This window comes from Chelonia mydas, chromosome 7, assembly GCF_015237465.2.
Source record: "Chelonia mydas isolate rCheMyd1 chromosome 7, rCheMyd1.pri.v2, whole genome shotgun sequence".
NCBI lineage: Eukaryota > Metazoa > Chordata > Testudines > Cheloniidae > Chelonia > Chelonia mydas.
In genome coordinates, this window is record NC_057853.1 from 40,481,418 (window position 1) to 40,493,564 (window position 12,147).

General features: G+C 40.4%; 2 protein-coding genes across 4 annotated transcripts in view; one reads left to right on the forward strand and one right to left on the reverse strand.

The window, feature by feature from the left end:
- LOC102944498 (centromere protein P) overlaps window positions 1-12,147 on the forward strand; it is a 316,300-nt gene that overhangs the window by 86,554 nt on the left and 217,599 nt on the right. The window lies entirely within an intron of this gene.
- Window positions 1-12,147, reverse strand: part of OMD (osteomodulin) — a 28,384-nt gene that overhangs the window by 689 nt on the left and 15,548 nt on the right. Inside the window, exons 2-3 of one of the 2 annotated variants that reach the window (XM_043551948.1) lie at window positions 11,537-11,611; window positions 772-1,734 (exon numbers count right to left, since the gene is read on the reverse strand). In XM_043551948.1, coding sequence (XP_043407883.1) covers window positions 772-1,711 — 940 coding nt within the window. In that variant the 5' untranslated portion in view covers window positions 1,712-1,734; window positions 11,537-11,611. Of the gene's footprint in view, window positions 1-771; window positions 1,735-10,972; window positions 11,219-11,536; window positions 11,612-12,147 lie in introns of those variants that run through there. The other variant, XM_007055584.4, reaches the window with a different exon arrangement.

The following is a 12,147-nucleotide window of genomic DNA, read 5'->3' on the forward strand; positions in this document are numbered from 1 at the left end:
TGTAAAAGAGTGAAAAATATTAGTTTAAACATTGAAAATATTAAGAGAACTCAAATTTCTTTAAAATCCACTTTTTTTCATAGCTAGAAACAGGAATAATATCCACCCATGTAACTGATGAAAAATATTGCTGTCATCCCGCCTCTTGACTTAAGTTAGAGTTCCAGATATGGAAAAACCAATAACAGAAATAGCTTTTGATCAAGTAGAAGTGGGAAGGTTTGTGGTGTTAAAATGGCCTAAAATAGATTATTTTAATGTAAGGGAAATGTACTAATAGTGGCCTCTTTCTATATAAATGTTTATCAAATGCCTTTGCTACAAACAAGTTTTAAACAATAAGCTAGACTTGTTAGTTGATTTTTATTAGAGGAAGCTGGAGCACAGTCTGACAGAGAGCCTGCTTGGAGGTGATAGGAAAATAGCAGAAGTACAAATCTTCTGCAATGTTTCTTCCATTGAGAGTCCAAGATAATGAACAATTCAGAGCATTCCTTGGGTAAGCTGCAGAACTAGGGCTACTATTGAGCCTTATGCCCCAACTGATGGGACCCTCAAAGAAGGGCAGGATGAGTAACCTGCATCACAGCAAAGCAGAAACCTCCTTGTGTCAGCAAGACTGAATATAGCCCAGTAGTGTTGGTGTTGGGTTGAGGTTAAAAGTCAGTAAGTTTTTGAGAAATAAGCAGAAAAATTATGCAAAAGAAAAAATGTTATAGATATAGAAATACTTCTCTCGTTTTTATAAAGGACTAATAATAATCAACGTACATTCAATGTCATTGTCTTCAATATACAAATGCTGTAGACTTCTTGGAATATAGAATGCTTGCTTCAGCTTGTTGTGTCCAACATTGAGTTCTACAAGGTTGGAAAGGTTAAAAACATTATATGGGACTTCCTGCAGGTTGTTGTGTGACATTCTTAGAGCAGTTATTTTTGGAAGTCTATTGAAATAGTTTTCTGGAATGTAAGAAATTGAGTTATTTTCGAGGGAGAGATATATAAGTGAAAATGGGAGATCAGGAGGCATAGTCTGTAACCTGTTGTTGCATAGGTTGATCTGCAATAGATTTTTCAGATTTGAAAAGTATTTTCCTTTGAGTAGGGAGTCATCAAGATAGTTATTGCAGAGATCAAGTACGGTCACATTTACTAACCCTTGCAGGGCATTTCCAGGTAATCTGGAAATCTCATTGAAACTGAGAAAGAGTCGTTCTAGAGAGCTGGGAAGAGGAAATGGAAATTCATCCAATTTATTGTGTTCTAAGTGAAGTTGCACAAGATTTGAAAGTTTGGCAAAAACACCATGGTCAATCATATGAGATTTAATTTTGTTATGGCTAAGGTTAATTTCTCTCAAGGCAGTGGCATTAACAAAAGATTCTGCAGTTACAGCTTTAATGTCATTATGCTGAAGATAGAGTTGTTGGATGTGGGAAGGAATATGTGGTATCATCTTAAGTTTTCGATGGTCACAGTACATTGATAATGGAAAAGTTGGTGGGCAAAAGCATTCTTGAGCACACTTGGCTGGAGTAGGAAAATGAGGAACTACATATTCTACACTAGGATTAAAATGAAAAATAGGTGAGTATTCATCATCTGGCTCTTGGTCATATTCATCCTCAAAATCATAACCTTCATGCTGACAAAAGACCATAGCTCCAAATAGAAGAGGGATAATTGATAGTTGACATAGAAACCCCATTTTTTTTGTTTTTCTGTAGTACCCTGTTGAAAAGAAGAAACAAAATTCATAAATAGATGAAACCATATTTAAATTCCAATATAAGAAAAAAATAACTATTTTTTAAATGAGGAGAAAATAATTATTGCAGGAAACATAAAAATTTAGTTTGTATAATTACCACCAAAAATTATTATTCTTTCAATTCTGTATTTTCTAAGGCACCTATTAACGTGGACTTCAAACAAGTGAATTGCAATCTTTCCACATTTTTTCCCCTCTCTGGGGCCCAAATCCTAAAGCTGAGGTCAAGCGTGGTGCTAGAGGGTTGTATACCAATTGTGGGAGGGAAAAATTTTCATCCTCCTTTTTTTCCACTCTACAGATTGCACAGACATAGTGTGGGGGAGAGGGGCTTTATGCCCACTATTGCAGCCTGAGGCTATGTCTACATTACTGCTGGATTGATGCTCCAGAGATTGATGCACTGGGGGGTCGATTTAGCGGGTCTAGTGAAGAGCCACTCAATCGACGGCAGAGCACTCTCCGGTCGACCCCAGTACTCCACCCCATAACAAGAAGGGTAAGGTAAGTCGATGGGAGAGTGTCTCCCGTTGACCCAGTACTGTATAGACACCGCAGTAAGTCAACCTAACCTATGTCGACTCCAGTTACATTATTCACGTAGCTGGAGTTGCGTAACTTCGGTCAACTTACTGCAGTAGTGGCAACATAGCCTGAGAGTTGCACTGGAGTCCATGGGCGCTGCATTCCTTTCAAGGTGAACAGGGGCATTTGCTAATGGAGGCACAGGCCACAGCCCTAAAATTCCACTTTAAAGTGATGTCGGTAGAGTTTCTATGGAGTACAGTAAACATCCTGATGCTCTAACTAGTTCCACAGACTGCTGGGTTTCCTATGCTTGTTGGAGTCTGTGGGCAGTTTTTACTCCACAATCTGAATGAGGGAATGGGCATGCAATATAAATAATTAAGAAAATACAATTATGTCTAATACCATCTTGGTAGTTTTTAGCTAACTGCTAACTTTTAAAAAGGAAAACCTAACTTTTCATAGGCTGAAGAATGCTCAAAGATGGTGAAAGATAGTAAATTTAAAACAAACATTTCTTTTATGGAATAAGCAGGCAATCTGTAAAAAGAACAGGAATACTTGTGGCACCTTAGAAACTAGCAAATTTATTAGAGCATAAGCTTTTGTGTGCAATCCACTGTGAGAGTTTTGAGACAAATATTGGCTATATTTTAAGACTATATATCTTAATTGCTATGAAAAACATTTACAGCTATGTTAGAAGAATACTGCTTCAGGTTGTCAACTAACCACCCGTCAAGAAGGAATTTCCCCCCTCACATGTAGCACAGTGTAAATTAATTCAAATAATAATACCAAGCTCTGAAATAGCACTTTTCAACCATAGATCTCAAACTGGTTTACCGAGGAGGTCAATATCATTATCCCCATTTTACAGACAGGGGAACAGAGGAACAAAGAGAAGTGACTTGTCCAAAGTCACCTAGTAGACCAGTGCTAGAGCCAGGAAAAGAACTCAGATCTCCTGAGTCCCAGTCCAGTGCTCTATCCACTACACCACACTGCCTCCAATTAGCTATGGTTAAAATTTTCAAACTTCTATGATTCCATATATACACATTTAAATAAGTAGCCTGATTCTAGAGGTGCTGAGTAGTCGCATCTTCAATTGGGAAATTAGGATGCTGGGTACGTGTCAAGACTGGACTTTAAACAGCTTTCTGGTGACCATCTCACTGCACAATAACTCAAGGTCTTCAGCTGCAATTCTGTACTGCTTCTGGATGAGATACAGAACCTTTTCATATTATTACATGCAGCAAAAGTTTCATAGCATCATTTCCAGGTAACTTGGAATTCTGTATAGTGCGGAATCCATCCTGACCCCAGTTGGAGGCTAATGTTGGATGCTACCAGGCATTGTGGTAGCAGGCTTTTTTTTTTTTCCTTCAGTTCACTCAAACAAATCATGAAAGTTAGAGATGAAAATACTATTAAATCATCCAGTCCATTTCTGTATAAATTCAGAATGGTTTGCAAAGGCACAGTTCCTGCTGTGCTCTCCAGTCTAGTTGTAAAAGCCCTGAGTTAAGGATTTTTCACCACTTGGAAAAACTATCCCTGAGCCTTATCTGTGAAGATCTCAGGAAGATTTTGATCACACAAATAAAGGCTGCGCACAAGGGAGGCAATTACATGTGCAGCCTTATTTCTGGCATCTCCTAACTTTTAAGTGGTTGATTTTGCAACATTAATGTTATAACGTACTATAATTTGTAATGTAATTTCATAATTTTTGGAAGAAACTTAAAAACTGAAAAAACAAAAATTTCATCATATTGACCTTCAACTTGGGTCCTCTGGAGGGTTGGCGTCTTTAGATTAACAGTGGAGCTGTGTACCACTTGAGTAAATTGTAGCAGTAGAAGGTCATTACCATCTGTGTGTGTCTGCCACTAGTGTGGGATGGAGACATTTTGCCAGCAGCAGATGAATGTTGACAACTCAAGAATAATGGGTTAAATTCTGAGTTTTTGAGGTGTCTGTGTTCTAATGGTCACAGACATTCTTGCCCCTGACTCATAGAATATCAGGGTTGGAAGGGACCTCAGGAGTTCACCTAGTCCAACCCCCTGTTCAAAGCAGGACCAATCCCCAACTAAATCATCCCAGCCAGGGCTTTGTCAAGCCTGACCTTAAAAACTTCTAAGGAAGGAGATTCCACCACCTCCCTAGGTAACGCATTTCAGTGTTTCATCACCCTCCTAGTGAAAAAGTTTTTCCTAATATCCAACCTAAACCTCCCTCACTGCAACTTGAGACCATTACTCCTTGTTCTGTCATCTGCTACCACTGAGAACAGTCTAGATCCATCCTCTCTGGAAGCCCCTTTCAGGTAGTTGAAAGCAGCTATCAAATCCCCCCTCATTCTTCTCTTCTGCAGACTAAACAATCCCAGTTCCCTCAGCCTCTCCTCATAAGTCATGTGTTCCAGACCCCTAATCATTTTTGTTGCCCTCCGCTGGACGCTTTCCAATTTTTCCACATCCTTCTTGTAGTGTGGAGCCCAAAACTGGACACAGTACTCCAGATGAGGCCTCACCAATGTCGAATAGAGGGGAACAATCACGTCCCTCGATCTGCTGGCAATGCCCCTACATATACATCCCAAAATGCCATTGGCCTTCTTGGCAACAAGGGCACACTGTTGACTCATATCCAGCTTCTCAGAGACTTGGTGGGATAACTCACATGACTGGAGTACTGTCATGCATGGTTATAAACTGTTCAGGAAGGACAGGCAGGGCAGAAAAGGTGGGGGAGTAGCACTGTATGTAAGGGAGCAGTATGAATGCTCAGAGCTCCGGTACGAAACTGCAGAAAAACCTGAGTGTCTATGGATTAAGTTTAGAAGTGTGAGCAGCAAGAGTGGTGTAGTGGTAGGAGTCTGCTATAGACCACCGGACCAGGGGGATGAGGTGGATGAGGCTTTCTTCCGGCAACTCGCAGAAGCTACTAGATCGCATGCCCTGGTTCTCATGGGTGACTTTAATTTTCCTGATATCTGCTGGGAGAGCAATACAGCGGTGCATAGACAATCCAGGAAGTTTTTGGAAAGCATAGGGGACAATTTCCTGGTGCAAGTGCTAGAGGAGCCAACTAGGGGAGGAGCTTTTCTTGACCTGCTGCTCACAAACCGGGAAGAATTAGTGGGGGAAGCAAAAGTGGATGGGAATCTGGGGGGCAGTGACCATGAGTTGGTCGAGTTCAGGATCCTGATGCAGGGAAGAAAGGTAAGCAGCAGGATACGGACCCTGGATTTCAGGAAAGCAGACTTCCACTCCCTCAGGGAACAGATGGGTAGGATCCCCTGGGGGACTAACATGAAGGGGAAAGGAGTCCAAGAGAGCTGGCTGTATTTCAAGGAATCCCTGTTGAGGTTACAAGGACAAACCATCCCGATGAGTCGAAAGAATAGTAAATATGGCAGGCGACCAGCTTGGCTTAACGGTGAAATCCTAGTGGATCTTAAACATAAAAAAGAAGCTTACAAGAAGTGGAAGGTTGGACATATGACCAGGGATGAGTATAAAAATATTGCTCGGGCATGTAGGAATGAAATCAGGAGGGCCAAATCGCACCTGGAGCTGCAGCTAGCAAGAGATGTCAAGAGTAACAAGAAGGGTTTCTTCAGGTATGTTGGCAACAAGAAGAAAGCCAAGGAAAGCGTGGGCCCCTTACTGAATGAGGGAGGCAGCCTAGTGACAGAGGATGTGGAAAAAGCTAATGTACTCAATGCTTTTTTTGCCTCTGTCTTCATGAACAAGGTCAGCTCCCAGACTGCTGCGCTGGGCGTCACAGCATGGGGAGTAGATGGCCAGCCCTCAGTGGAGAAAGAGGTGGTTAAGGACTGTTTAGAAAAGCTGGACGTGCACAAGTCCATAGGGCCGGACGAGTTGCATCCGAGAGTGCTAAAGGAATTGGCGGCTGTGATTGCAGAGCCACTGGCCATTATCTCTGAAAACTCGTGGCGAACGGGGGAAGTCCCAGATGACTGGAAAAAGGCTAATGTAGTGCCAATCTTTAAAAAAGGGAAGAAGGAGGATCCTGGGAACTACAGGCCAGTCAGCTTCACCTCAGTCCCTGGAAAAATCATGGAGCAGGTCCTCAAAGAATCAATCCTGAAGCACTTACATGAGAGGAAAGTGATCAGGAACAGTCAGCATGGATTCACCAAGGGAAGGTCATGCCTGACTAATCTAATCGTCTTCTATGATGAGATTACTGGTTCTGTGGATGAAGGGAAAGCAGTGGATGTATTGTTTCTTGACTTTAGCAAAGCTTTTGACACGGTCTCCCACAGTATTCTTGTCAGCAAGTTAAAGAAGTATGGGCTGGATGAATGCACTATAAGGTGGGTAGAAAGTTGGCTAGATTGTCGGGCTCAACGGGTAGTGATCAATGGCTGAATGTCTAGTTGGCAGCCAGTGTCAAGTGGAGTTCCCCAGGGGTCGGTCCTGGGGCTGGTTTTGTTCAATATCTTCATAAATGATCTGGAGGATGGTGTGGATTGCACCCTCAGCAAATTTGCGGATGATACTAAACTGGGAGGAGTGGTAGATACGCTGGAGGGCAGGGATAGGATACAGAGGGACCTAGACAAATTGGAGGATTGGGCCAAAAGAAATCTGATGAGGTTCAATAAGGATAAGTGCAGGGTCCTGCACTTAGGACGGAAGAACCCAATGCACCGCTACAGACTAGGGACCAAATGGCTAGGCAGCAGTTCTGCGGAAAAGGACCTAGGGGTGACAGTGGACGAGAACCTGGATATGAGTCAGCAGTGTGCCCTTGTTGCCAAGAAGGCCAATGGCATTTTGGGATGTATAAGTAGGGGCATAGCGAGCAGATCGAGGGACGTGATAGTTCCCCTCTATTCGACATTAGTGAGGTCTCATCTGGAGTACTGTGTCCAGTTTTGGGCCCCTCACTACAAGAAGGATGTGGATAAATTGGAGAGAGTCCAGCGAAGGGCAACAAAAATGATTAGGGGTCTGGAACACATGACTTATGAGGAGAGGCTGAGGGAACTGGGATTGTTTAGTCTGCAGAAGAGAAGAATGAGGGGGGATTTGATAGCTGCTTTCAACTACCTGAGAGGTGGTTCCAGAGAGGATGGTTCTAGACTATTCTCAGTGGTAGAAGAGGACAGGACAAGGAGTAATGGTCTCAAGTTGCAGTGGGGGAGGTTTAGGTTGGATATTAGGAAAAACTTTTTCACCAAGAGGGTGGTGAAACACTGGAATGTGTTACCTAGGGAGGTGGTGGAATCTCCTTCCTTAGAAGTTTTTAAGGTCAGGCTTGACAAAGCCCTGGCTGGGATGATTTAATTGGGGATTGGTCCTGCTTTGAGCAGGGGGTTGGACTAGATGACCTCCTGAGGTCCCTTCCAACCCTGATATTCTATGATTCTCATCCACTGTAACCCCTAGGTCCTTTTCTGCAGAACTGCTGCCTAGCCATTCGGTCCCTAGTCTGTAGCGGTGCATGGGATTCTTCCGTCCTAAGTGCAGAACTCTGCACTTGTCCTTGTTGAACCTCATCCAATTTCTTTTGGCCCAATCCTCTAATTTATCTAGGACAATCGGTATCCTATCCCTACCCTCCAGCGTATCTACCTCTCCTCCCAGTTTAGTGTCATCTGCAAACTTGCTGAGGGTGCAATCCACACCATCCTCCAGATCATTTATGAAGATGTTGAACAAAACCGGCCCTAGGACCAACCCTTGGGGCACTCCACTTGATACTGTCTGCCAACTAGACATGGAGCCATTGATCACTACCCGTTGAGCCCGACAATCTAGCCAACTTTCTCCTCACTGAAGAGTATTTTCACAGTATTTTCCACTGAATGCATCCGATGAAGTGAGCTGTAGCTCACGAAAGCTTATGCTCAAATAAATTGGTTTGTCTCTAAGGTGCCACAAGTACTCCTTTTCTTTTAGTTTAAGACAGGGCACTGATAAATTGGGCTTAAACTGTGAAACTGGGGAAAATAAAATTATTATTTGAAAATACTAATGAAAATAACTGAAATATATTTAACAATTTGATAATAGCTTTGCAGTATATGTAATATTTATATAATACTGAAAACTGAAATGAGTCATGAGATGTATAATTTTCTTGAGAAAATACCAAACCAAAATGTAAACAGACTAGGCTGTCAAGGAATTTAAAAAATTAATTGTGATTAAAAAAAATCATGATTAATCATGCTGATAAACAATAATAGAATACCATTTATTTGAATATTTTGGTTGTTTTCTACATTTTCAAATATATTGATTTCAATTACAACACAGAATACAAAGTGTACAGTGCTCACTTTATTTTTTATTACAAATATTTGCACTGTAAAAACAAAAGAAATAGTATTTTTCAATTCATCTAATAGAAGTACTGTAGTGCAGTCACTTTATCATGAAAGTTGAACTTACAAATGTAGAATTATGTACAAAAAATAACTGCATTCAAAAATAAAACAGTCTAAATCTTTAGAGCCTACAAGTCCACTCAGTCCTACTTCCTGTTTAGCCAATCCCTCAGACAAACAAGTTTGTTCATATTTTCAAGAGATAATGCTGCCCACTTCTTATTTACAGTGTCACCTGAAAGTGAGAACAGGTGTTCACATGGCACTGTTGTAGCTGGCGTCACAAGATATTTACGTGCCAGATACTCTAAAGATTCATATGTCCTTCATGCTTCAACCGCCATTCCGGAGGATATAGGTTCATGCTGATGACGGGTTCTGCTCGACAACGATCCAAAGCAGGGAAGACCAATGCATATTCATTTTAATCATTTGAGTCAGATACTACAAGAAGAAGGTTAATTTTATTTTTTGGTGGTTCAGGTTCTGTAGTTTCCGCATCGGATTGTTGCTCTTTTAAGACTCCTGGAAGCATTCTCCACACCCCATCCCTCTCAGATTTTGGAAGGTACTTCAGATTCTTAAACCTTGGGTTAGTGCTGTAGCTATCTTTAGCAATCTTACATTATTACCTTCTTTGCATTTTGTCATATCTGCAGTGAAAGTGTTCTTAAAACAAACATGTGCTGGGTCATCATCCGAGACAGTTATAACATGAAATATATGGCAGAATGAAGGTAAAACAGAGCAGGAGACATACAATTCTCCCCCAAGGAGTTCAGTCACAAATTTAATTAACGAATTAGTTTTTGAACGAGCATCATCAGCACAGAAGCATGTCCTCTGGAATGGTCGCTGAAGCATGAAGGGGCATACGAATGTTTAGCATATCTGGCATGTAACTACTTGTCATGCCAGCTACAAAAGTGCCATGTGAACGTCTGTTCTCACTTTCAGATGACATTGTAAATAAGAGGCGGGCAGTATTATCTCCCATAAATGTAAACAAACTTTGTCTTAGTGATTGGCTGAACAAGAGGTAGGACTGAATGGACTTGTAGGCTCTGACATTGTACGTTGTTGTGTTTATGTGTGCAACTATATAACCCCAAACAATCTACATATGTAAGTTGCACTTTCACGATAAAGAGATTGCACTAAGTACTTGTATGAAGTGAATTGAAAAATATTATTTCTTTTATCATTTTTACAGTGCAAATATTTGTAATAAAAATATGAAGTGAGCACTGTACACTGTATTCCGTGTTGTGATTTAAATCTATATATTTGAAAATGTAGAAAAACGTCCAAAAATATTTAATAAATTTCAATTGGCAATCTATTGTTTAATACCCATTGTTTCATGTTCTCTATGTATATAAATCTCCCCACTGTATTTTCCACTGAATGCGTCCGATGAAGTGAGCTGTAGCTCACGAAAACTTATGCTCAAATAAATTTGTTAGTCTCTGAGGTGCCAGAAGTATTCCTTTTCTGTTGTTTAACAGTGCGATTAAAATTGCGATTAATTTTTTTGAGTTAATTGCATGAGTTAACTGCGATTAATCAACAGCCCTAATACAGACATTCCAGTGTTCAGTATTATATTATATATATTAGCATGACACCTACAGCAGTTTTACTTTTTATTTGTACAAACCTAAATTAATCTCTAAATCTATTGCCTTCTGTGACCACAATTGGAATATGTAACTAAAAAAGTATAATATGGAGTGCATTAATGAAACAGTTTTTAAAATAGAAAATGTCTTGAACTGGGACTAACTAGTTTTTCCACGGGCAATAGAAACCATGTTTTTGCCCTGGTAAAAACTACCTCTAGTAAATCGCATGCCATTCTTGGTTAAAACGGAAAATACCACAATCTGTGTGTATCAAACCAATTTAATTGCTCAAAACTCTATAATTAAACATTTTCAATCCAGTTTACCAGGAGATTTGACTTTTTTGAGGTACCTGTAAAGTTTAAAGTTTTTTTCTGTCCTTTCCTACCTGCCTGTTGATGAATTTAAATTTTTATAGTGATAAATTATTGACCTTCTGAAACCATCTGAGCAATAATGTAACACAAATAACCACAGGAATAAAAGATCTGTCTAGGCCATATTTTATGGATAGTAAGGACGGAAGGAAGGAAGGCAAAGCAGAGAAAAAATAAATAAATTTGGCAGTAAAGAGGCTTTGAGCCATGTCAGCAGCTACAAAAACTATTGATGTTACAAGTCACTATGGGGATTTCCCAGACATAGTTAAGTAATAATTATAATTACCTCAATAATAATTTCAGGGTTTGTTCAGTATGATCAGTTAGAGTCTAAAAAAGAATGAAGAACTGATACATCTAAAAGTTGCAGAAGGCGTTAGTTGTATCTTCAACAGTGAAGTCAGCCAAAGTTCTTGCTGCTCTTCATATTCCTGGGAGGCTGAAGCTGTGGAGTCCAGAAAAAATTTTCACCTTATCAAAATTGAGAAAATGTGCTACTATCCAGATCAAGTCACATTCTTGCAGGTTAAAAGATTTCAATCTGTGCTCCAGTACTTGAAAATTCTAAGTAATGAAAGAATTACTTTAAAGTCTATTATTTTGAGATCCCCATAACTCATGAACATTTGTGCTTGCTTGAACAATAATATTGCACATATATAGATGAATCAATTGTTGAATAAATTATCAAATTTGAGACAAATCGTAGTTGAAGGGGTATTGAATGGATGATGCTTGAAAGAGAATTGCCAATCCATTCTAAATATACCTGATGTGTGGTGGTGTTAAAAGCTAACAGGTTTGGTTAGTAGTCTGGTTAGTAGTTAGATTTGTGACCAACTGAAAATACCTGAAGCTCTTGTCTTTCTACTTCTCTTTGATAGCCGTGATGGGGATAACCAGATTTTTTCAAAGTGAGATTGTCCTGGAGAGGTGGAAAGAATGATGGTTTAATTAGGCCACAACTTTATTACTTAACTCATCTGAGAACTACCCAGCAATAATTAGTACACTGCAGGTTATGCTTCCCTAATCATTTTGATCCAGTGAAAGGCTGCTCTTTCATCACTGGGACCCCATTGCCCTTCTCTTGTACAAGGGTTAAGGGGCTGTGGAAATGGGGTTGTCTCCTTGCTATAACAGACTTTAGGAACCTCAACTCCATTTCCCAGCTTTTTTAGGGGATGCCTTCCCCGAAGTCCACTTCCACTTCTGGTTTTTCAGGGAACCAGACCATGTACAGAATGAGTACTTGCATTGGACACCTGACGCTTGCTGTATTGTGACAACTTGAACCTTCCCTCCTGACCTACACCACTGGGTGCCTAGGCTGCTATGGGGAAGGCAAGAAACCCCACCCATCCTAACACATGCAATGGTGAGGGAACATTTCCTTCCCAGTACCAAAAAAGGCAACTAGAGCAGTGCCCACTGCAGACCAAAAAAACTTGGTCCTTCTCT